At 35.9% G+C, this 26,421-nt stretch overlaps 1 protein-coding gene across 6 annotated transcripts in view; it reads right to left on the reverse strand.

Annotated features, from left to right (window-relative positions):
- The window catches only part of LOC109331188 (transcription initiation factor TFIID subunit 1-like), a 29,076-nt gene extending 3,108 nt beyond the window's left edge, over positions 1 to 25,968 (reverse strand). For 2 of the 6 annotated variants that reach the window (XM_019565536.1, XM_019565534.1), the window contains exons 1-18: positions 25,339 to 25,968; positions 24,648 to 24,754; positions 22,552 to 22,614; positions 22,358 to 22,403; positions 20,866 to 21,117; positions 18,778 to 18,896; positions 18,071 to 18,221; positions 16,663 to 17,782; positions 14,620 to 14,822; positions 14,221 to 14,458; positions 11,976 to 12,312; positions 11,463 to 11,672; positions 11,022 to 11,114; positions 10,432 to 10,635; positions 9,289 to 9,495; positions 2,329 to 2,815; positions 1,983 to 2,167; positions 1,692 to 1,814 (exon numbers count right to left, since the gene is read on the reverse strand). In XM_019565536.1, coding sequence (XP_019421081.1) covers positions 1,692 to 1,814; positions 1,983 to 2,167; positions 2,329 to 2,815; positions 9,289 to 9,495; positions 10,432 to 10,635; positions 11,022 to 11,114; positions 11,463 to 11,672; positions 11,976 to 12,312; positions 14,221 to 14,458; positions 14,620 to 14,822; positions 16,663 to 17,782; positions 18,071 to 18,221; positions 18,778 to 18,896; positions 20,866 to 21,117; positions 22,358 to 22,403; positions 22,552 to 22,614; positions 24,648 to 24,754; positions 25,339 to 25,381 — 4,188 coding nt within the window. In that variant the 5' untranslated portion in view covers positions 25,382 to 25,968. Of the gene's footprint in view, positions 1 to 1,691; positions 1,815 to 1,982; positions 2,168 to 2,328; positions 2,816 to 9,288; positions 9,496 to 10,431; positions 10,636 to 11,021; positions 11,115 to 11,462; positions 11,673 to 11,975; positions 12,313 to 14,220; positions 14,459 to 14,619; positions 14,823 to 16,662; positions 17,783 to 18,070; positions 18,222 to 18,777; positions 18,897 to 20,865; positions 21,118 to 22,304; positions 22,404 to 22,551; positions 22,615 to 24,647; positions 24,755 to 25,338 lie in introns of those variants that run through there. The other 4 variants (XM_019565537.1, XM_019565535.1, XM_019565538.1 and 1 more) reach the window with 4 other exon arrangements.

The following is a 26,421-nucleotide window of genomic DNA, read 5'->3' on the forward strand; positions in this document are numbered from 1 at the left end:
AGAAAAACATAACATAAGCAGACTAAGAAATAAATGCCAGGATGTCATGCACTCACAAGCATGTACGCATTTATAATATATGAGAAACATGATTACCAAGAAAAAGGCCACAGCTTACCAAGACTGGCATAATGCCTTTTCTTATAGGGAAAAAATCATTAAAAGGGAAATGATTACAAGATAGGACAAAACTTTCACCTCAAAAACTACCAAGAGACTGGCTTAAGACTAAATCCTAGTTCTTAGAAATGATTAAATTCTATCTAACCTAAAGCCATAAGAACATAGCCATATATGAATCAAATTCATACTTGTAAAGACAAAATGAAAAAATGGCAGAACAAGCAGTCCCAAATATTGAATATATTCAAGAATATAGATGAAAGGGCAGCTTAGTGCACGAGACTCCCACCTAGTGAGGTCTGTGGAGGGTACATGTACACAATCTTAACCTCACAAGCGAAGAGTCTCATTACAGAAATTTAACCCTAATTTGTTTCAAATTAGGATAAAGACTAGATCAAATCCATAGTCCTAAATGTCCATCCTGACTCAAGATTAAATCCAAGTTCTTGACCTGATTATATTCTACCAAACCAAAAGCCACATGAGATAACAATCATATAAATCAAATTAGTACCTCTAAAAGTATAATACTTATCAATAATAATAAAAAAGTTGATAAAGAACAACACGATACAGGCCAGAATAGTTTAATACATTTATTGCTTTATTTATCAACATGTAAAATTATACAAAAACAATTCAGTCTATATATGATGTATGTGAAATTGTATCATATTTAGTTCCTATTTTGCATTCATTTTAATTCAATTAGTATTTTTTATTCCCTTTTCATTTTGTTTTCACTTAGTTCGGGTTAAGTGCTGGTTGTTTGATATTTTGTGCAGGTTTCAAGATAAAATGACTCAAAGGAGGTGGAATAAATGCTCTAGGACAGGAAGAGCTCAAGTGGACTGGAAAAGACAAAAGCTAAGTGCAGGGAGCATATGCCAGCGTGAGCCACGACCATGGATCACAGAAGACAAAAAGAACAGGAATTGGTCATCAGAAGCAGAGGGAATCACAACCTAGTCCTGTTACACACCACGGTCGTAGATCAACACCCTTGCAGAACAGAATCCCGATCTCAGTTTAATTCTTTTTTGGGCTTGGACCTAATTGAAACCTAAGTATTTATATATTATTAGAACTCAAATTTAGCACTAGTTACTCTTGACTTTAGTTTGTGAGAGAGAATTGAGAGGCAACAAGGATTGAAGGATTGATAATTCCATTTCTTCTCATTCAATGATTTTGATGTTATTCCTTTATTTTTCTACTATCTCGAAACTCAATATATGTGAGTAGTCGTGTTTGTTCTTAGGATTATGCTATGTCCTTTGACATTATATTGATGAATAATTGATTGTTTTTCCATCTAATAACTAGCTATCTTATCATATTTTATCTTGTCTTTTGATCCTTATTTATCATACTTTTACTTCAAATTTATTCCCTACATGTTCAATAAAATTGAACTATTTTATTAAGTGGTATTTGCAATCATAATCCTTTCAATTAGATCTTTTTATTATTTGACTTTTTACATAAATTGAACCATTTAATTGAGTTTTTTTCCTTTGGAACGATAGAGACAGTGATTAAACAGATTAAAATTAATTGCTTACCTTGATTGGTTCCCCCATATTTAGTTTAATTTTTTTATTGGATAGACTAATAGGTGGGATGCCATTCTTCTTTGCCTTGTTGACCTTCACTGAAGTGCTTTTTCTGGCAGAAAATTTCCCCCCCTGCCACGAAGCATATATAATGAAAGAACATTAAGCCTCATCGGTAGGAAATTCAATTGCTTACATGACTACTTTAGATCGGATCATGATACAAAAACAGTGAAATAAGTGTGATATACGAGAAGATGCACACGACAGGACAATGTGACAAAAGCAAATATGTCTTACCTCCCCGAGATCTGTAATCGTATCCCCTTTCCAATGATTAATGCCATCCACTTGCAAAGTATTTTTTATTTGGTTATATTTTTCTGTGTTGTCAAAGATGAATTTTGATTGCAGCTTTGGTACCAATCTTGCTTCTTCCACCACAACTCTAGCTTTCTTCTTTTTCTTCCTGTCAGCTTCATCATCTGTATAAAATATTGCCCATAAAATAGCCAAATCTGACAAGTAGCATCTTTTAGTTCAGTTTTAAAATAGTGATCCTGTTTAACTACTGACAAGATCAATGCCCCCACTTTCAGTACCAAGGTAAGGAAATAATACTTAAATGACCAATGAAATAACATACCATCCATGAGCAACCTGCATAATTCAGAAGCCTCGGTTGCTTCATCTTCTATTTCCTCTTCTGCCTGGGCTAAAGTTGGGCGTCTTCTCATTTTAAGTCCCTTAACACCATCCCCCATATCACGCTTTGAGTCATTCGTACCCTCTTCACCCTCCTCACACTCCTCAGCATCAAGTAAATTTTCCAGATCTCCAGCAAAAGAATCTAGATCACTATTCCCTTCTGAATCACTCTCATTTTCATCGCCATTTATATCTGACAAACACTGGATTTGTCGGTCCCAAATCTCCTGGCACTTCTCCCTGGTTTGCTGCTGTAACTGAAGAAAGGACATTCGCTGCCCACGAGCATATTTGCTGATAGTTGTTGGATCAACCTTAACCCCAGATGCAGCTTGCTCACTTGAAAGTTTGCGTATCATAGCAATGCGATGCCACCTGGTTTGTTTTGAAATGACCTCCCCGGGAACATTGAATTTAAGAAGAACCTGGAATAAGAGCATACTTGTGAACAAGATTGCAAGCAAGAGTCCGCATGGATTAAATAATGACCAAGAGGAGAATCCAACACAATGGAGACATCATTTTTGTTTTTGGTAGTATATATGTGAAAATTTAATTTGCTGCTTAAGCAGTTACTTAAATATGTGAGAGAACAAAAGAAATTACTGTTTGTATTAAAATCATCTAATAATTAAAGAGAATGAAAATAGAAATATAGGATAATAAAACAAGAAAAACATTCATATTTCACAAAATCAATTTCATTTCTCAAAGGACTGAGTTTAATAAAAAGAATAAGGAAATGAAAGGACACCATAAAGGTGCTTGCAAAAGACTTGCCTATCTATATTCAAGTAAATGAATTACTCCCTCAATCCCTCTTTAATTGTCACTTCAGTACTTTTCACTTTTTTCATATTATTTGTCGCTTTAGGAAATCAAGAAACATAAGCTGCATTTTTTCCTTGTTTGCCCTTATTGGATAAAATAGGGTGTGATAAGGTGTTGAAGTGATCTAGAACTGTGACCTGTTAGTGTAGGTCATTATATGTCAGTATCCTACTAGAGTAGGTTAGTTGACAGCCGTCACCATTCTCTTATACCAGTCATTACTTATAAATAGTGACTCAATAATAACAGATTCAATTATTCTTCTTTCTTTTCCCTCTCTTTTTTATACTTTCATATGTTTTAGGTTTTCAAATATAAGGTGAGCGGAATTATTAGAAATATTTTGATCAAAATACATTATTTTAGAATGGAAATTAACATTTTTAATGGTTGCCTTAATCTGTGCATATCTTATAGTGACATTTAAAGTGAGACAAAGGGAGCACTTACCTGAGCCATCAACGGAAATATCGATACCACTATTATCCAGATATCACTATTGAGGTCTGTTAAAGGTTCTATCTCAAAACTAATTAGCAACGAAAGGGGTAGCCCAACACACATTTAAACCATTCTCGAGAAAGAGAGGTAGGTGATGCAAGACTTATTTCTTATGCCCCCTCCACAGAAGCCTGCCGAACCAGGCGATGGGTCACCTTTTACCCATGACGAAAGGGCATCTCTTAGGTCTTTGATAGCCGAATAGAAATTAGGCCCTGCCTCTGACACTATGTTGGGTTCTATCTGAAAAAGAATTTGCAATGAGAGGAGTAGTCCTACATGTATTTAAATCATTAACGAGACAGAGAAGTGGGTGATGTGAGACTTACTTCTCAGTATGCGCCCACCATAGAAGCTTGTCGGATCAAGCGAAAGGTTACATTTGACCCATGACTAAAGGGCATCTTTTGGCCCATGACAACCAGAGAAAAGTTGAACTCTGACTCTGATATCATGTTAAAGGATCCATCTCAAAACCAATTGGCAATAAAATGAATAACCCAACAGACATTTAAGTCATTCCCGTTACAAAGAGGTGGGCTATTTATGACTTACTTCTTAATAAACCCCCTCCATAGAAGCCTACCGAACCAGCCGATGGATTACCTCTGATTCATGACAGACGGTTCATTCGTTGTATAAATAAGTCGAAAGACTATCCATCCATTTGAGTAAGTAACAGTTTCAGGGTGTGTACATATCACCACACTATTGATATTCATTATGAATTAAAACATATTGCTATACTAAATTTTACTTCACAAATGCAAATCACTTCATTGCAAGACTATCCACTTACATAGCTTTACTCACAACTTAGTTCTTAATGAATATTGAATATACATATTAGAATAATCTAAGGTGTTGTGATTCTGTTTTTCTGTTATTTCTTATGAGAGAAATTGGTTGTGCCTAGCTTGACTGTGCTGAGCTGGCAAACCCCATATAAACTCTCTCTTCCTCCTTTGTTTCTTAAGCTTTTGATAATAACAAAATTCAGTTTGATTAATCTTTCTCATATTCTTCTCTCTCTCTATCTTTCTCTCTGTAACCATTTTCTTATATGGTATCATGCCTTCTTCGGCTCCTGGTGCCTCTCTCTCATCTCCTCCTCCGTCCACTCCTTCTCCGACTCCGCTGCAGACGGTGGCGTCACCGTTAGTTCTTCCTGCTCCGACGATGAAACTAACGGAGCAAAACTATCTCGTGTGGCGACATTTCATGATTGCCACACTTACTTCCAACAGAGCTAATCGATTTGTTCTTGGAACCGAAATACCTCATCGGTTTCTCACTGATGATGATCGTCTTATCAACAAAGTGAACTTTGCTTACTTGCGTTGGGAAGAACAAGATCAGGCGATTTTTTCCTGGATCTTGAATTCACTTTCTGAAAGCTTACAACCTCGTCTTGTTGGTTGTCAACACTCGTGGCAACTCTGGGAAGAACTACACAATTTTTGCAGTTCTCAAACGAAAGCAAGAAGTCGACAACTCCGTTCTCAACTTCGTTCAATTTCTCAAGGATCGTTGTCAATTTCTGAGTACTTTAGGAAGATAAAAAATCTTGTTGATGCTCTGATTTTTATTGGAGCTCCGATTTCCACAACTGAACATGTTGATTATGTGTTGGATGGTTTAAATGAAGAATTCCAACCGGTGATTACTTCGATTGAGACGCAACTTGATCTTCCAACACTTCATTCCTTGGAATCGTTTCTTCTGACCTTTGAATCGCGAATGGAGAAGAACAAGTCGAAAGTCCTCTCTGATGCTCTGTCAGTTAATATTGTTGCAGTTCCTTCTTCTTATGCATCACCGTGCCCTAATTCAGGAAGATTTGTTCCTTCCTTATCAACTTTTTCAGATTCTCCTCAAATTCAGTCTCAATTCCAGTCTGTGCGACCTGACTATGGCTTTGGTATTTCGAATGGTGGTTATCGTGGCTATCGAGGTCGTCGTGGTGGTCGCATGCGCGGTGGAAGGGGACCTCACCGTGGTTCGTCTCTGTACTGTGATTTCTGCAACCGCTTTGGTCATGACGTGGCAACATGCTATTATGCGCCTTATGGCTACAACTCGCTAACCTACACTCCACGAAGTGTTGGAGTTGCTTCACATTCGTCTATTTTTCTTCAACCTGGATTGGGCCATCATTCAGCATATAATTTCGCTCATGGACCTGCTCAGGCCCAATTCCCTTCATATACGGATCACTATTACTCTCCCCCTTCACATTTTCCTCCAACTGCAGCACACTACACTCTTGGGCCTCACACATCCCAGTTTGGGCCTCCTTCCTCTCAATCTCTTCTAGGACCGGGTCCTCACTCATTTGTTCCTTATGGTGCTAATAATACTCGAGGGCTTCCTTATTCTCCACCTTCCTACACACTTCATGCAATGACAACAAACATTGAAGCTCCCAAACACTCTACTTGGTATCCAGATTCGGGAGCCACGAATCATCTCACTTCAGATGCGGGTTTAATTCATACTCCTACGGAACGCTTTGGTCCAGATCACATATTCATGGGTAATGGTCATGGTTTACCAATTCATTCCACAGGGAGTTCTCATTTTACTTCTTCTACCTCTCCTCTTTCATTTTCGTTACATAACCTCTTACATGTTCCTCAAATTACGAAAAATCTTCTTAGTGTCTCCCAATTTACCAAAGATAATCACTATTATTTTGAGTTTCATGCTGACAAATGTTTTGTTAAATCTCAGGTTACTAATGAGCTTCTTCTTCAAGGTTCTATAACCAAAGATGGCTTATATGCATTTCATGGTCTTCTTCCCAGCTATGTTTCTAGTCCTAGTTGCTTCTTTGCTTCTGGTTTAAATAATACTGATAATACAGTGACCAAATCTGTTGATCACTGTAATAGGACTTCTTCTATGTTTAGGTCTTTTCATTTGTTGCATTGTAGACTTGGTCATCCTCATAAGGCCATTGTCTATAATGTCTTAAAACATTGTAAAATTCCCTATGGCAATAAGAACTTCACTGATTTTTGCAATGCCTGTTGTATGGGTAAAGCTCACAAATTACATGCTCCTTTGTCTTCCACTGTTTACAATAAATCTTTTGATCTTGTGTTTGTTGACTTGTGGGGACCTGCACCTCAGTATTCATACTCGGGTTTTAGATGTTACTTTACAATAGTAGATGCTCACTCTAGGTTCACTTGGATGTTTCTTATGAAACAAAAATCTGATACTTTGTCTCTGTTCCAAGTGTTCTTGCAATGGGTCAAAACTCAATTTAATACAACCATTAAGGCTGTTCATAGTGACTTTGGTGGTGAATTTAGACCATTCACCACTTATCTTCAGTCCTTAGGCATACAACATAGGTTATCTTGCCCTCATACACATCATCAGCAAGGTACGGTGGAAAGGAAGCATAGGCATATAGTTGAGACAAGATTAATTCTTTTGTCTCATGCTAAACTTCCCATGAGCTATTGGGAATTTGCCTTCACTGTTGCTGTGTATTTAATTATACTCAATTTAATACAACCATTAAGGTTGTTCAGAGTGACTTTGGTGGTGAATTTAGACCATTCACCACTTATCTTCAGTCCTTAGGCATACAACATAGGTTATCTTGCCCTCATACACATCATCAGCAAGGTACGGTGGAAAGGAAGCATAGGCATATAGTTGAGACAAGATTAATTCTTTTGTCTCATGCTAAACTTCCCATGAGCTATTGGGAATTTGCCTTCACTGTTGCTGTGTATTTAATTAACAGAAACCCTACACCTACTTTACAATATCAATCCCCTTACCAGAAACTGTTTGGCACTATTCCTGATTACAAGTTTCTTAAAGTCTTTGGGTGTTCTTGTTTTCCTCTACTTAGACCCTACAACAAAAATAAACTTGAACCTAGGAGTGTTGAGTAATATTTCTTGGGTTATTCTCCTAATCACAAGGGTTATAAATGTCTGTCTTCGGATGGGAGGCTCTATATTTCGAAGGATGTCATTTTTAATGAACAATCCTTTTCCTTTCATGATAACTCTCTTTTTGTTCATAATGACCTAACAGTTTTGTCTCCTTCCATCATTCCTTCACCTCCTACATCAGTTTTCTTACCTCCTACCCCTGCTTCATCCACTGATATCCCTTCAAACTCTGTCCCCTTGTCCACTTCCATGTCTCCCCCTTTGTCTTCTAGTCCTACAAATACTCTCATACATGAGTTTAACTCTAGGGATACATCCTCTTCTACTGATTTGTTACTTAATCACTTGCCATCTTCATCTACTCACCCCATGCAGACAAGATCTAAATCTGGAATTTTTAAAACTATAGTTCCTAGTGTTTTCCTCACTCAACGTGAACCTGTTAGTGCCAAAACTGCTCTTGTTGATCCTGTTTGGGAGCAAGCTATGCAAGAAGAGTACAATGCTCTTCTTGCTTTAGGAACTTGGTCTCTAGTTCCTTTACCTCCTGGTAAGCATGCCATTGGATGTAAATGGGTTTTTCGCATTAAAGAGAATCTTGATGGGTCTATCCACAAGCACAAAGCAAGGTTGGTTGCTAAAGGGTTTCATCAAACTTTTGGTGTTGACTACACTGATACCTTTTCACCTGTAGTCAAACCCATCACCATCCGTATTCTCTTAACTCTTGTTGTTACCTATCAATGGCATATTGAACAACTGGATATCAATAATGTCTTCCTAAATGGAGTTTTAAATGAAGAGGTATACATGCAACAACCTTCTGGTTTTCAACACGGTGACAAATCCTTAGTCTATTTCAGGAGCATGCATCTATCTTGGCCCAAATTTGGTTACCTGGTGGTCTAAAAAGCAGAACACCATCTCCAGGTCAAGCACAGAGGCTGAATACAGAAGTCTAGCACTGGCAGCTCAAGAACTGATGTGGGTTGAGTCTCTTTTACAAGAGATCCAGTTCTCATACTCAACACCTACCATTCTGTGTGACAATTTAAGTACTGTTGCTATGTCACACAATCCTGTGCTTTACAGTAGAACCAAACATATTGAGCTTGATCTCTACTTTGTTCGTGACAAGATTCAAAATAAGACCTTGATTGTTGCTCATGTGCCTTCTGATCTTCAAACCGCTGATGTCCTTACCAAGCCTCTCTCCACTGATAAATTCACTAACTTTCGCAAGCAACTTCAAGTTAGAGATTATTCTAGTCTAGTCAAAAGTTTTACATACCCTCAAATTCAGGGGGGTATATTAGAATAATCTAAGGTGTCGTGATTCTGTTTTTCTGTTATTTTTTATGAGAGAAATTGGTTGTGCCTAGCTTCACTGTGCTGAGCTGGCAAACCCTATATAAACTCTCTCTTCCTCCTTTGTTTCTTAAGCTTTTGATAATAACAAAATTCAGTTTGATTAATCTTTCTCATATTCTTCTCTCTCTCTTTCTCTCTGTAACCATTTTCTTATAATACAAGAGTGGAAAAATTTTATCCACCAAAAAAAAACATTTTTAACATTAAGCCCTATGGTTAATAACTTAACATATAAACATGCAGTTTGCCACAGATCACAAAAAAAAATGACAGACCTCTCGAGCAGCCTCCATGCTTAGTCTACGTAGATCAGCATCTGTACCAGTGACTGTGGAACCTCCTCGATTAGTAGGTGCTTTCCTCTTCACCATTGCACTAGACACTGGTGCCTTTGGAGGTGCCCGAGCATAGCTAAAACCCATGCCACGGCCAGATGGATCACCAACACCAGTAATTTCCATCCGCTCAATATTTTCCTTACCCTGGGAAAAAATTCAAGGGAAGAATGATTAAATTTCTCATGGATAATGTAGTCAATTTAAAAAAGGGTAGCTCAATGCACAAGGCTCCCACCTAGTGGGGTTTGGGGAGCATAGATGTAAGTAGTCTTAACCCGCAAACGTAGAGCCTAATGTAGTCAATTACTAGAAGAAAAAATAACAAAGCATAATCCTTACATTTTTAGGATCTTTTTTAAATTATACATAATATATTATTCATCATAATAATCCCCATCTTCTGAAAACATAATTCATATTTCAAAATTCAAAAGACAAAACAACCAAATTAGTTCTACCCGTAGAAGTAAATTACCACAAAACAATTATAAATGGATTAATGGATTCTTCTACTTCATAGATCTAAATTCAATTAAAATACCTTTGCATTCAAGATTTATTGTATTCATATGGCACTCAAATGGGAGAAAAGTGGTAACTCGAAGCTACATGTGGGATGCATGGCCAATATCTTTTAGGATAATTAGCTCTTAATTCATGCAAATTTTAGACAAGCAAAATATGATTTATGACAAAACACTATAGGTGAAGCTATTAAAAAGAAGTTGTGAGATTATGATTTATGACAATAAAATGGCACCATTTGTTGTATATAAAAGCACTATTTTCCTAAAAGAAGGACCCATACAAGTCCGCAACTCACTTAACGAATGACAAAGAAAGGCATGCTACATAAGTCCAACTGCTCTAACAAACAGATAACCTACAATGAGATCATTCAATATGATACAGTTCATCCTTGGCAGTCAATTATTCTCTTTTACTATTTTCATTTTTCTTCTCTTTTTTTACCCATTTTAGACTCATTTAAAAATTCAAATATACATATATCCACAAATTTACGACATGTAAGCAGAACAGATGACAAATAATGTCCAAATCAGATTAAGCATGGATCACCTGGCTTGTACAGGCAACAAAATTGCTACTCAAGTTCCAAGGAGTAATTTGTAGTTCCCTCTCGATGTGTGATGCAGCAGCCAGTGCTATTGCTTCATCAGGAAGCCGGCTCATTGCAGACGAAATATGAGTAGGGTGTGTTTCAGTTATTCCTAAATGTTTTAGACGATAAAGGCCAGCCTGCATACTTTCATAGGCACAAACCTAAAACAATTTAAAACAATAAGGTGAAGGAATCATACTAAAAAAGTAAAAGATACATCTTATAACAAAGAAAAATCAGATTTGATTGCAAATTTCTAGACGGTGAAAGTTATAAAGTACACTGCAGTGAGAGCAGACACGAGCATACAAAGTATCTGATAATGACAACAGTATTTTAAAACCTCAATTTTCAACAACCCAAAACACTAGCATCAGGTATGCATGAAGGAGATGCCCATGCAGTTGATGGGAAAACTTTTACAATGCAAGTTTCAAGCCTCTGTAGCTTATTTTAAAGACGATATAGTGTACTGATAATGAATTTCAACCAAAAGAGAGTTCTAATTCATCAATAACGAAACTGAATGCCATATGATATAACTCACAAGCTCCGGTGTCACCATTTTTCTTAATTCATCTTCTGACCACATGCGAAAGTTCCGCTTTTTAACTAAAATTGACTGTCCACTTGTTCCCCTCTGCAGTAATTCACAATGAAAGAAACTTTCAGATATACAGAAAACATAATCAGAAATCAAAATAAGCTGACTCTTGGGGACGCTCCAATATCTAATTATATAGGTAACTGCTTAACCTAATGTCTAACTACCCTGAACACCCTTTGCTGATTGCAGTACATTACAATAGTGTACCTCACTCTAAGTACATAAAGACTAGTGCTACTCCAGTAGTAATCCTTAATCACGAGATTCAAATATACATCTTACAGATTTCTTGTTAATCTTTTTTCTAAAAAGAACTAATATTATTACCATCAATTTGTTATTCAGAACATTATTTTAGTTAGAATTTTGAGCCACTAATACCTGTAAATAGGCATATTCCTTGATTCTCTTGCGGAGAGAGGCTTCTGAAAGGTAAGGAAAATGTGACAGGAACTCATCAGTACGGATGTATGGAGGTAAGTGTCGCTTCTCTGCTACTTGGAATTCACGGCACATGTGTACCAATAGCCTGTTCATCATGTAAGTCTGAAGATTCTTACTTCCAGGTGATAATACCTCCATGAGAGGCTCCTGCAAGGAGTGGTTCGGTAAACCATTAGCTAACATCACAATTATGAATTTTACATCTTTTTTCTCCAACGACAAATTTCTAGTGATGAAGAATTGGCAGCCAAATTGAAAGTATCCAACAAGGAAAAGCTAATCAAGATATAAATAAATCCTTATGACTGCCCAAAACACCCCAGCCATTAAAAATTTACCAAACAACAATGATTTGGAAAGATGTTCCTTCAGTTTACAATTAACTAAAATTTAAAGAAACAAAAGAAGACAATTATCAACCACAGAAAAATCCAACAAGACTATACTGACCTGCTGCCCAACAACATTAAGTTTATCGATGCGCCGTAATGATAGCTTTCCCTTTGATGAACGAACCAGCAGGTAGTCAGTTAATGGAACATTATGAGGAAATATGGGTGCTCTGTACATATTTGTCTCAAGTGATGACTGATTACAACCAGGTTTTAAATCACCAAGGAAAGGAGATTTATCAGCAGGATCCAAAGAAATAGTGTGCCCCAAGCTGCTATTTGTGTTGCGTACTAAGGAGCCAGATTGGTTATCAGGTGAACATTTTTGATTGTATGTACAAAGTCTTGCGCCCATTCCAACATTGCTCAAAAGTAAAGGCCTTTCCTCACAATACCTACCAAGGGAACATATTCAATGAGCTCTCTAATGGAGTATCAACAACCCTCATTGATTTATAAAAGCACACAAAGCACCAAGGAAAAACAAGGCAACAAGAGTAATAGCATTGTAGACAAAAGTTTATTGAACAAAATATTAATTCTATAAAGTACCAAAATCCAACATTGGATAAGAATTTAAGCCAACAACCATTTATAATGACTTATTCAATCCTCCCTCTATTAAATAGCTTTTGGGGTGAAGTCAGGCAGAATTATTCTAACATGGTAATAAATCATACCCTGGTGTTGGGTTGCCCACATATGTTCACTCTTTGAAATTCTACACTCCACGTGTTAAGTTTCAAAATCTCACATCCATACAGGATATGAAAGACTCCCCCATGAACTAGTTTTTGAGATGGAGTTGAGCTCAAATGTTCTGACATAATCAAGGTAGTGCAATGCCAAAAACAACATTGTTCTTTGATATGGTGGAACTGGGAATATACAACAACAACCAAGCTTTAATCTTACTAAGTGGGGTTGGCTACATGGATTGAACAATGTCATAATGCTCTATCATAAATCATGTTCATTGGCAAAGCATTAATCTCTAAAACTTTCCTAATCGTTCCGCCTATGGTTTTTCTTGGCCTCCTTCTTAGTCTCTTCCTCTAGAAATTAGACTAACCTCAATTTCATTAATCTCCTTAATGGTACTTCTAATGGTCTTCTCCGCACATATTCAAACTACCTAAGGCATGATTCTACTATCTTTTCTATAATAGGAGTTACTCCAATTTTCTCCCCGATGAATTCATTTCTAATCCTATCTTTTCTATTGCACTCACAAATCTAACGCAACATTCTCATCTTTGTTCATAGAGTTTATTCTATTGTTGACATTTTATTGATCAATATTCAGTCTCATATAACATTTCAGGTTTTATAGTTGTGTAGTAAAACTCAGCATTAAGCTAGAGTGTCAATTTTCTATCACATGACACATGAAGCACTATGTTATTTCATCCATCCCGGTTGAATCCTATAGTTTACATCTCCGCCCCATTGTGTTGTATGATCGCCTAAGGATACATAAATCTAGTGACTTGTGGCATAATATGATCAACAATCTTTACCTCTATAATAGGGTTTGTCCGCTTCTTGCTAAACTTACAATTCATATATTTGTCATCCTTCTACTTATACAAAAGTCATATGCTTCTAACGCTTGTTTCCATATTTCTAGTTTCCTATTTAATTTCTCTCTTGAATCACCAACTAAGCCAATATCATCGGCAAAATCACGCATTGTGACACTGGTTCTTAAATATGTTTAATAAGCTCATCTAAGACCAATGTAAATAAGTAAGGGCTCAAAAGTCAAAATCATGCTCACTGTAAATTGTAGGCGGGAAAAGACGTGCATTTATGAGCCCAAAATCATTTCTGATTTAAGATGAGGATTAACTTTACTCGATATCTCAGAACCACTTCCAATTACTCTACAACTTTTATAGACCCTTCTATGGCTTTCTTTGTTATTAAGTCTATTTTAAAGAATAACTTATCCTCCCTACTTGTACTTCTCTTCTTTCTCTAACAAATTTTTTTTTTTATGCAAACAAAAATTTATTATAAATAAAAGTCATAAAAAATAGCTTCTTCCTTACAAGATTAGGAACAAAAAGACAGATCAAACATTATACAACTTTAAATCATTCTGGAAGGGAATTGAAAAGATAGACCCCAAAAAATTAATTTGAAGACAACTTTCCTAACTTTCATGCTATGACATGAAGAAATGAACAGCACCAAGCAAAGCACTAATAACTTGCATGCTCGCATAATAAGAAAACTATATTGGTCCAAGGGAAGAGGATACATACAACATATCAGAATTGAAGTTTCAAATCACTTACTCCATCAGAAAAACATGTCCGTCTTTCACCGACAAATCAGACTTTTTCTTGAATGCCCCTGGGGGACACAAAGACTTATTCTCACCAGGAACCCTTTGTGCCCTTGGCCACAAATGTATCTTTGTACGGACAAGATGTAACAAGGAGTTTGGTTGAACATTTTGTGCAGCAAATGATTTGTTACCTTCAAGCTCCCTCCCTAAGTAATATATTTTGAATGTCTCGGATGCTTTGAAATCTATCAAGAAACAAAAATCCCAACTCATTGAGAGATAAGGTGACAGTACACCGAAAGACAAGAAGATCCCACGAAAGCTAAAAGATTAAGGGCAAATGAAAATTGTAACTTAAACTATGATGTTAATATATTTGACAAGAGAGAAAAACGAAGTTGACAACCTATCTTTTTAGAAACTTTTTCTATAACAGAAGACAGAGTTTCTTCAGCATCAACATGCTGTTTACATCCTTGGCCACCCAAGCTCTTCAGAATAATTTTCATTGGTCCTTGTGTTGACAATTTTCCCTGTTCTTTGACGACCACCTCATTGTCATGGGGATACCATAATGCTTTGGGCCGGTGAAAATTAGCAATATCTTTACTGCAAAAGAGTTGGTAAGATTAAGAAGACATACAAAATCTATGAAGAAAATACGGGGAAATTACATTAACCTCCCTTGAAAAATTTGACTTAATTATATCCAATACCCTCTTATTTAAGAAAATACACCAGCTTCCTTCAAGGTTTATGTTATCATTATATTTACTTCCCCTAAAATTAACTAGCCGCGGACATTATACTATATGTCTACTTTCAGGGGTATCAGGTGAAACAACTCAAAACCTCGGAAAAGCATATAATTGCACATGTCATTGTTCAATAGACATATAATTACACATGCCATTCTTAAATAGACATATTACAAAATCACCTCCCAACCACAAAATTAAAGCATATAATTACATATGTCATTCTTCAATGGTTGACTTGTGGCAATCAGCAATAAAAGTTTAGAAAAGGAAGTGTCATTATTTTGATGATGACATTTCATGGTGTATTGGACGTGTGTCATCACTCGTGCATTGGACCACCTTTTTTTATATTTGAAGCATGTTAGACTATAGTCATGAAACAACAATTGGCTGCAATACTTTTTTTCAAAACGTGTATCGGGAAGGCATAGTCAACCTCCTTTTCTACAATGCTTTATTCAAGACATTAGATTCTACAAACAAAAAAGAAAGCGAAAATTAAGAGAAGAACAAAACTATGGAGGGTCATGTTAGCAGGCAATTTGACAGATAAAGATATCCTACAGAACATAAAATTTTGAATACGGAAGGAAAAGGAAAAACCAATGTCAAAGTGCAGATCAAAACGGCAACTCACTTGGACAAACATTCAAGAATACCAAAGAAAATCCATAAACACAATCTAATCCCATAATAACAAGTTTGGGGGACAAAGAGACACTCTTATAGGCAACATATGCACTATTATTTCTAACTATAAACATGCTTAATATTCTTTCCATGAAACTGTAAGAAGAACCTTGTTTTAGTCATTCATAGGTGTGGATTTCAGAATGACTAATTATAAAAACATTGTTGCGGCAACAAAAATTCACCCACATGAAGACAGAACAACGACCACCAAGCCTTTTCATGGTAGGTGGGGTCAGCTACATGAATCAAATGGTGCCATTGTGTTTTATCATAAATCATGTTTATAAAGAACTGATGAAGACGGATGAATAAATTTAAGTTTTTCCATATGCTGGACTGAAAGAATTGTGGGCTATAGTTATGTTCTTCTGGCCAAGAAAAGGAAAGCACAACATTTGGACGGAGTTAAGGCGCTTACCAAGTTGGGTATCTGATAGACCCACAATTAAACATGAGCAAAGAAGGGAAGTAATCGGCACTCGGCAGCAATTACAGCTAGTGGAAGTGGACAGAATAAATAGGCCAGTGAATAGGCAGTTAGTGGAGGGAATAAATAGGCCAGTGAATAGGCAGTTAGTGGAGGGAATAAATAGAGAAGTGCACAGACTAAGGTATTCTGGAACTTGGAAGGATTTTAGGGTGGCTCAGGCCATTAGGCAGAGAAAGCACTTAGCCTCACTAATTTTCATCTTTCTTCTTTAAATTGCTTCTGTCCTCGCAGTTTCTATCTCCTACCACGTAAATTGGAGTTTGACTACTTGGTGTTCTAGCGGATTTTCTTAATGTTTTACCAATACTTATCAGCATCATGTAGCCACACAAACATCAAACAAACTCTAACCACTTAGTTACTTATTAAGAAGATTTTACCAGAAGTTCATTTTAAAAAACATAACATTATAACTATGCAAGAATGTATAAAATATAGGTAAAACAAGCAAGGAATAAAAAAATATTCTACAAAAACCCCTTCCCCCAAATAAATAAATTCTTACTTGCTCAACTTCAATTTCATCGTCTGCAACTTCAGTGCAGGTTGTGAGTGAAAAACTTTGATACCGTGAGCTGAGTGTTTTTTAGAATTAGATTTCAGTTGCTGAGAAGTTTTCCTGTTCGAATAGTGTTTGTCATTTGCAACATTTCGCCATCCATGCTGACCTCCATGTCCTGCTATCTCAGAAGAGTCCCCACTGCTCGATTTTAAGAAACGGGTTAAAATAATAGCCCCAGCTTGAAGGCGAAGATGTTTACAGTCCTTGCTATCCAAAACTTCAAAGTGCATTTGATCATCCTGAAGATCAAAGATAAGCTTTGGTTTAACAGTAGGTTCATGAAGTTCCTCCCATATTACCTTGTCTAACCAGGACCCCTCTATCATTTCTCTGTTTTGAGAAAAAATCTTGGTAAAACGCTTTACTTGACCAATTTGGTTATGCTTTTCAGATATATTCCCCCCTCTACCATCTTCAGGACAAGAGCTATCCTCTTGAGATCTGGATTCTAATCTCAGAAGTTGGGGATGAAATAGACTTTCTGACAATAAATTGGTTTTAGATCCCAAAGGATCCCTTGAACCAAAGGGCTCCAACAAGGGAGAGGAGCCACATGTGAAGACATTATGATCTTTCTCCCACATCATCTTCTGGGGTTCAAACTGAAGATTTTTCTCACTTTCGATTTCTACTTTATTGCCTCCAGAGTCTCCCAATTCAGGTCCAGAAATTTCACAGCTCTCAACAATATTATCACCTGCAGCAGGAGAATTGCCCCAAAGGATTTCATCTTCCCAATCTTGCTGATCAAGAGGGTAAAAGTTCGCCCATATGAAAGAATCATCTTTCTGGGAAAGATCTTCTTCTATATCCTCTTTCATTGGTTCAGCACTAAGACAACAGTCCTTCTGTTGCCGATCATCTTTCACAGCCAACGGGGCATCCCCATGAAGAAACCCAAATTTTGGAATTTCCAAGTCAACATAATTGCTTTCTGATACATCGTTATGAACAACACAAACCTGTTCAGTAAGTGAGAGACTCTGGGAGAAGCCCTTGAGGAATGTCTCTTCATCCTCTTCAACAGTATCATCAGAAAAATTGAAAGACTTGTTGTACCTTTCTGGAAATACAAAAGGAGGAAACAACAACCAATTAGGACAAAAAACCGACGACAGGTATTCCAGAAAGCTAGCAAATCTCATTTTGGCTTTTAAATCTCACCACTGTCAGTTCTAAATTGCAATTGCAATCACATACGTTAGAAAATTGTGTGACAATTATTTACATTGTGATAAAATGCATGATAAATAGTCAAGTTTTCCAACAATGCCTCTCTTTGAAGTACTCAACAAACTGTGACACTTGCAAACAACATCCAGATAAGCATTCCCTATCTCTACGTACATACCTCTAGGAATAGAATGGCGACACTCTCTCTTTTCTCCCTTTCTCAGAGGTTCATGAATACTGAAGATTTCAGAGAAACGTAAAATAGTTACCCCATCTTCGACACACAAAACGGGCAATGGTGTAAACCTTTTCATAACTTCAGATCCTTCCTGTTCGTTTCATCAATTAAGACATTAACAAGAAATAAAAAGTCAACCATGAGAACTTTATAATCCTGTGAACAAAAATTATCATCAATGTTAGAGAAAATTATTGTTAGTGTGTTCAATGCTTATTGGATTAGGCTTGTACCAGTGTACTATACTTGTAATACACCTGTACTAAACCAACAATTACTTGGTTAGATACACGAGGAACCAAATTAATCAAGCTAGACAGCTATGAGTGGCCTAATCCTAAAGGCTATATTTATTTTGGTGACGATTTCATCCTAATAACAGGAGTTGCTCTTCTATTTTCCCTGCCTGTTAAACAGAAGTTCAGATTAGCTGGTCCGCGTAATTTTACACGTTATTAGTTGCAATCATTTATATTATCCTCTACAATGCCACAAGTAATCTAACATTAGGTATTCAGAACTTGGAGGGTCCTATTTGTCACACCTTCAAACCAAAATTCATATTCATGTAGTCATCAGAAAAGTATACAACTTAAAAATCCTTAGATAATAAACAAACATTCATGGGTAGCACAAAAAAAACTGACCTCCTCAAGTTTTTGTATTTCAGTGTCCCATTCTTCGGTCTGCGGTAAGCCAACTTGTAGATCCTGTTCCTGGCCACTCTCTCCTTTAGACGCGTCTATAGAATTCTCTTCCTGTTCCCCTGAATGACAAAAGCTAACATAAGTAAACTGCAAGAGTCCAACATGAATTCACCTACCATTAATTTAGTAAACCAAGCATGTTTAGTTTTCTTCCCCAAGATTCCATCTTCAGAGCTTCAACCCTCACATAACGATTAGGAGTTGAATTTATAGCTATGTTCAGCAAACTACCACGGTATTCAAGCATAACTTCAACACAAAACCATTATATCCAAATTCAGGCCGAGTATTCAAGGTTGAAACTACAGTTCAAACTTCATTCTATTAAATATGAACTATAAAATATTCCATTAAATTGTGTAAATTTAAATTTTTAAATGTAATATAATGACATTTTGTAATTAATCAATACTATGATATTCAGTCAACCAGCTCGCAAGCCTGTGAGACGAATTTAAGTAATTTCAAGATTGAATCAAATTAAGAATAGAAAAATTAAGAATAGAGCATTGCATAAAAATTTAAAGTGAACATTATTTTATTAAGAGAACCGAGCCTCGCATACCAGTTTAAATTAAACATAATTGATCTTCAAATCAAGCTTTTTTATCAAGTCAAACCCACACAGCCCATTGAATAGCTGGATTCAAGTGCAACCACTAATAACAAGCATTTTAGAAAAAATGTAATTTACACACAGAACAAATCAATTTCCAAAAGAACTATTGTTCTTTTCTCAGTCAGTCAAAATATATGAAAACATTTTCCAGACAAACTTGTTCCTAGTAGCACTTGTGCACACTCAATTCCTACATGGAAAGTGCCAAACATAGTATAAACATTTTTTCCATCAACCTCAGGTTCTCTCTGACACACAAATATTGTTAGAAGAGAAGAATAAAGTACAAAGCAAGAGGATAGGTCTTCCTCACAAACGAAATAAAAGAAACTGCTAAAACTTATGTGACAAAGCATGCTAATCCCTCTGCATGTCTAACAAAAGCACTACTAAAAAGCCCATGGATGCCAAAAGATCCAAACCAAAATTCTTGCTATTTTAAATCTGATCTCTCCTTCATTTTCTCACTGCTTCTCAGCATTCATGATTTCAAAAAGGCAAGGATGCAAATAAAATACTACAGCTAGATTACTAAACTCAGAGTTCTGCAAACTAAACCGGTCATTGAACCGCCTGAGGAACTGATTCAAGGCTTGCTGGTACCTTGGTCAGACTGAACTTAATATATGAGTCTTCAAATTATAATATATTTCATATTTAACACTTTTATAATAAATACACAAATACAATGGGAATGGCCCTTTCATATAATTTTTATTTATTAGAGTAATAGTTAGGCTAGTTTATTTTCTTAATACTGTAAACAATATAATGCCAGGATTAAGTGTATACTCACCTCTTCTGAGTGAGCAAAGGTGGTTACTTTTTATTGACAGCTGTCCTAGTTATGAAAGCTCATGCATAAATATTTATTCCTCTTGAACTGACGGTTAACAATTCATTCAATACAACCAGAGTTTCTGAATTCACTTTCCTCTCGCTCTCTCTCATTCTTCTCTCTTATAAAACTTTATGTCCTTCAAATTCAAATATGATTTTCTATTGAAGTCAACTAAATTTAATGCAATTATAGTTAATTAAATTATATCACACAACATAAGGCCGCAAGCGGTTGAATATTGTCAGGCGACACTGCTCACCCATGTTTGAAATTCATCTTCTTATGAATTACACATTTTGTGATCAAATTGTGAACCAGTTCAAGCTCTTACACCGTGTATGGTTTGCTCGTACATTGACTGGTTTTCTGCTTACTGGCTATAGAGGCTTGACCAGTTTTCTGCTCACCAATCCAGTTCAAATTTCAAAACTACAACTAAAACCAACTTTCTTGCACTTTCATGAAAACCATAACCAACATCTAAAAGGTGTAAATCCACACCTTAAGTTAGAATTAAACAAAGTGAAATAGCAATATAAAGTCATGCAAGTCAGGTAAAACATATTACCAGCTAAAGATATACCATCAATTTTAGAATTATCATTCACCAAGTCTTGTTCCTGTTCAGATTCCTCGTCATAATTTTCATCATCAAAGACAGAAGCTCTGGACTCCAAAACTTCAAGAGAGGCTTCAGCAGAGAAAAATTCCTTATTTGGCAATAAATACATCTCCTCATTGGCAGCTTCAGTCTCTGGACCATCATACTGTTCATCAATATCTTCATAATCAACTGCATCTTCAGCTTTTTCACCACAATCTAAGATTAAAAGAATCCCAGTTAGTAAAATAAACAGGCTTCACAAGAATTCAGATGCCAAACCGAAGCAGGATATCCTACAGTAGCATGAGTACATGTCAGAGGTTTCAACAACAGTTTTCATTGTTTTGTAGAAAAAGACTCACGACAATTATTAAGCAACTTAATTTTTTTGAGTTTCATACTAAGATTCATTGCCAACCATGTAAAAAAAAGACAAACATATTGTCCTGTTGTTACACACTACTGTTAACACACAACATACTTTAGATGAAATCTGAATTGTAGCATATTTTACTCATTTTAAAATATGTAAAGTAAGTACAAAATGAGCACATTTTAGTTTGAAAGCAAATATGTAAACAGAAACCAAAATGCACTTGACCTTAGAAATAAAGTTCATTTTAGGAATAAACAGAAACCACCAGAAGCACCTACCACTGATCCCAGATAGCTATGTGACTATCCAGACACGAATGGATGCCTATTATCTGTGCATGTTTATCTTTTGCAAGAAAAGAAATATTATAAGAAAAGGGAGAAAATTACAAAAAAGGGTGGCCTAGTACACAAGGCTCCCACCTAGTGGGGTTTGGGAGGGTAGATGTATGTAGCCTTATCATTGCAAGCAAAAATGTTATTTCCAAGAAGGGAGAAAATTATAAGAAATCCTCACAGGCACAATAAGAAACACAGAGAAACTACACAAAAGGGACATGCAGCAAAGCATGCCAACCTCCCAGCATATCTATCATTTAACCCTACTAAAAATCCCATAGTTTTACACCAAAGCAAAGCCAATCTGTGCATGATTGTTAATACCCATTACAAGCCACAACCATAACTTTATAGCAGCTTGCTTTCTTAGTCTACTTCTGTTGACTTGCAGCACAAGCCCTTACTAACCCCTACCAATACCATCAGGCACAATTACTAACCTCTTTTATTTTCCAAAAATGATATTTTTCACAAACATTTTCCGGAAATAAGCGTACCACCAAAGAGTGTCAGTTCTTGTCCTCCAATATGATGGTAGAAAATCTTAAATATAATAATTTTTCGTCTTCAGCAAGAAAAGAGAAATGGCCACTTCTTCCTATGATACTTTCCACCGGCATGAGAAAATGAATTTGAGTATAAATAAAAGTAGGCAAAGTGCTCTCAGTTAATGAGGGAAAAAATGATACCAACAGAATATCAAAAACTGCATGATATAGTTTTTCCTGGCATACAACTTCACCTTGTTCAACAATATCAGGTGGTGTTTGAGGTGACTTTCCTGACAACTGCAAACAAGAATCATTATCATCAACAAGTGATGAAATATAGAAGGAAAAAATGATAGTTAGACACTTGTTAACCACATAAACAGATAGCATTTTCAATTAAACTATCAAACAGTACAGCCAGATAATGATACTCAGATTTGCTTACATCTATATCTGTCAGTGATGGGCCCAGCTTGTCAGCCAATGCAGAAAGATGCTCCTTTGCATCCTAGAAAGGAAATATGCTAGTTTAGCAACAAAATTAACAGCTTTTCATCGGAACAAATTGCCATAAATAAATGAAGAATAGAACAGTCTTATCTTGAACAAGCAATTGATCACTCCACAATCCAAAAGGGATAGTCCATTGCAACAAGGAGAATCAACACAAGCCACACAAAGCTTTAAAATACACAGAAAAGATTATACAAGATGCAAATTTAGGACACCTTTCTAAAATTGATGATAAGCACTTTTACTTACTATTTTCTCTCTCCTTCACAATATGTATATTACTATATACTAGACAGGGAACATTCCGTGCAGCACTGCAGCCTCAAAATGAACAGAGAAAAGCATCCAGAGCTAAAAGGTCTAATCTGGCTCTAAATAACTGAGAACTAAAAGATAAAGCAAATCCCCACACCATTCCATCAGGCTGCTTTTCTACCATGCACAAGGTTCCAACATTTCTATTTCTTGGGACCTTCTTTTGATCTTTTCTATGTAAGCATAAATGAAAGACAAGCAACTAAACGCAAAATATACGGATCTTAAGGCAAACTTTCACACTGTAATATCATTTACTTTGCTTGGAGTAAAATTAAAATGCACAGATCTTTAAGGGAAACATTGAGACCCTGGATTCACTTAAGCAGCTTGGCATAAAATTGATTCTGTGGTATTTTTATGGTATTCAGCAGATGGTTTCTTCTGATGAATCCTTGTGAAATATATACAAAGGGACTAAAGTGCCCTTTGTTTTGATGTCTTTCTTCATATCTTATTTCTTTTCATTGTAGTTTCAGTTTGCGGGAAAAAGCATGAACAACAGCCAGTTAATCAAATTCAACTGAAGTTTCATGTTTCATTAAATGACCAAATTTATCAAGTGACAACTTTTTCTTCACAGTTGAACTAAATCTTCCAAAGATGAAGCGCACATATTTTTTTTAGTTTAGACATTCATGCTGTCCACTGGCTTCAAAACTACCTCCCTTTTTTTACATTATACTTATGACTTATGATTGAAAAACTCCAGTAAAAACACCGCCCAAAAGAAAAACAACTATTATTAACACAGCAAAAGTGGTTCTAAATCTATTAAGATAGAAGTTTAGGAACCTAAATCTGGATTATTAAACTCGGACCGGTTAGGGTACGGGGTCAATGAGTGACTGGTCGGACCACTTGACTCATTTTACATTAAAGAATCATAATACTAGCTAATATTATTGAATAAATTTATACTCCAAATTTAAAAACATTATCATTACATGAGTAGTGATGGCAATGACTGGGGTCTGCCCGCATAGCCCATAATTTTTTGCAGGCAAGACGTATAGTCAGTTAGCCCGGCTATGCCCACGGGCATTCCTATTGAGCAATGTGGGCAGCTCACAGGCTTAATGTTTAAAAAAGTATTAGGATTTAAATAAATTGTGATTTAATGTCTCAAAAACTTTGTAATATAATGTGATTTGTTCAAGTTCATATAACATATCAAGGTTTTTTTGTCTTCTCTCTTCAACAACTTTGTTTAATTTCCTTTTATTTAGTTTTATAAATTTTTCTTTTTTATTATTAATCAATGCTCGTGGGCAGCCCGTTTTAATGCCAGCATGAAAATTTGGCCAAAAATCAAGAATTGGCATGCATGCGCCACCTTTTGATATACAGGCATTTTGTGGCCGCGTGCTAAACGGGTCTAGCGACCAGTTTGTCAATACTACATATGAGTACCTAATTAAACAACCAACAAGGAAGGCTTTACTACAGCAAAAGGTCACAAATAAGTTGAAAATTTTATCAAACAACAAATGTTTTGTGCTTTCATCACACAAAAAAGCGTACAAATAAGTTTAAAACTTAGTTATGCAACTAGGGTTTTGTTACAACGCAATCTAACAAATAACGAGCATAAGTTGAAAAATAGACAAGCAATCTAAACACTACATTTTTGCATGCATGAGCTCAATCTTAATTCCCTACAGACTTTGACCACCAAGTTCACATGTAACATCAAATGCTGCATAGAATTACCTCGTCAAGGTAATCAGCGTCAAGATCACCAGAGTTATCAACATTTCCAAACATGAACCCAAGAAAACGATTACCCTTGTCATTCTCCTCATATTCTTCTTCATCATCTACCAATTCAAATGTATCAAACATAGAGTGAATAAACTATACAAAAAATAAATACACTACATGCAATAACTGAACTTAAACTCAAGCAGGAACTTCAGTTCACAGATTTGAGCACATAACCATAAACTTAGTTACCCTCCATTAAATGCAGCCATGTACTATAAAGCTTAAACTAAAAAGTAAAACATGAAAGCTTAAGGGCCTTTTTTGTTTAGGATTCTCAACAAAGCGATTCTCCAAAAATGTTTGACAGTATCATTTTTGTAAGCTAAAAGACCCAGCTTCTCCAGAAAGTTGAATTTCACCTTTTTATTCCATATAAACAGTAGACTCGAGTCGGACTCGGACAAGTATATAAATGTCAAAAGTGGTTTTTATACAGAAATAAAACCTTTTGTAAGAAGGAAAACCAAACAAATGGGCCCTAAATTTGGTAGAGATCTACGTGCCCAGCCTATAACAACTAAAACAACCATACTGTATATCCAAACATTTTTTTTAAAAATATTTCAGCTATTTTCATTTTTTTTGTTCTTATCACTTCTCATGCTGCTATTCCACAATTTTCATAGAACATAGTTACCTTCATCCCTCCCATCTTGCGAATTATCCGAATCATACCCCATGTTGTGTGTGCAGACTTGATATCACAATTCAACACAGAAATCAATAACTCATCAAAGCACAGTTGCAGCAATCGATTCCAATTACTATCTTCTTCTTATGCCTTCTATGCCCAATTAAAACCCGAACGTTGTTTCACTCCGAAATTCTCTCTTATTTTCCCGATGAAGAAAATCCGCAATTCAGAAATTAGGTTATCCTCCTCTCACCCCGGCGAAGAACCCTCGCAAATTTCCCTCCAGATTACCTCAGACAGTTATTTATCAACAAATTCGAGCTCGGAGAGTAAAACCTTGAATGATTTCTACCGGAACCCTAAACCATCCGATATCGTGCACGAGACTTAATTTGGAGCAAAATCAAAACGGAGTTATGGTTCCTCTATTCTGAGCGAGACTCGTAATCGGAGGCAGCACCGTGAAAGGGAGGGTTTCCGACGAGGGAGATTGGAAGTGGCGGTTATGTTGATCGGAGATTAGAGAGCGGTTATTGATGGTGCAATAGTGAGATTATTTAAATGTGAGATCATTCGTTGAGAAGAGAGTGGATTATGGTGTTATTGCTACGCGATTTTATTCAACTCTTCTGTGTGGACCAAACTCCTTTTGCTTTTTTCAATCAATACCTATTTCCCTCTTTCAATTTCAAACTAATTTAACAAAGCTAATTAGTTTTTGAAAATGGTAATAAAAATGATAAAAAATATTAATTTGATTCATTTGGAAGTTTTATAATTTCTTTTGATTTTTTTTCATTTTTTGCGTGGTTAAAATAGTTCTTTACTCTACTTATTTTTACCCATTGAACACACAACTTTTTATATAAGAAAAACATAATACTTCACTCAGGCTCGAAGCTAATAGAGAGAACATAACAATTGCTAAAGAAGATTATATCTCAACTACATTTTTGGATTATTTATTAGGGTTTAGTCTATATAGTTGAGTGGAAAAGAAATTAAATGATCTATTAAGGATTTAGTTTTGGATTGTTTAATTAAAAAATATATTTTGTTTAACATAAGGATTACTAAAATGTATAC

This window comes from Lupinus angustifolius, chromosome LG17 (genome assembly GCF_001865875.1).
Source record: "Lupinus angustifolius cultivar Tanjil chromosome LG17, LupAngTanjil_v1.0, whole genome shotgun sequence".
Classification (NCBI taxonomy): Eukaryota; Viridiplantae; Streptophyta; class Magnoliopsida; order Fabales; family Fabaceae; genus Lupinus; species Lupinus angustifolius.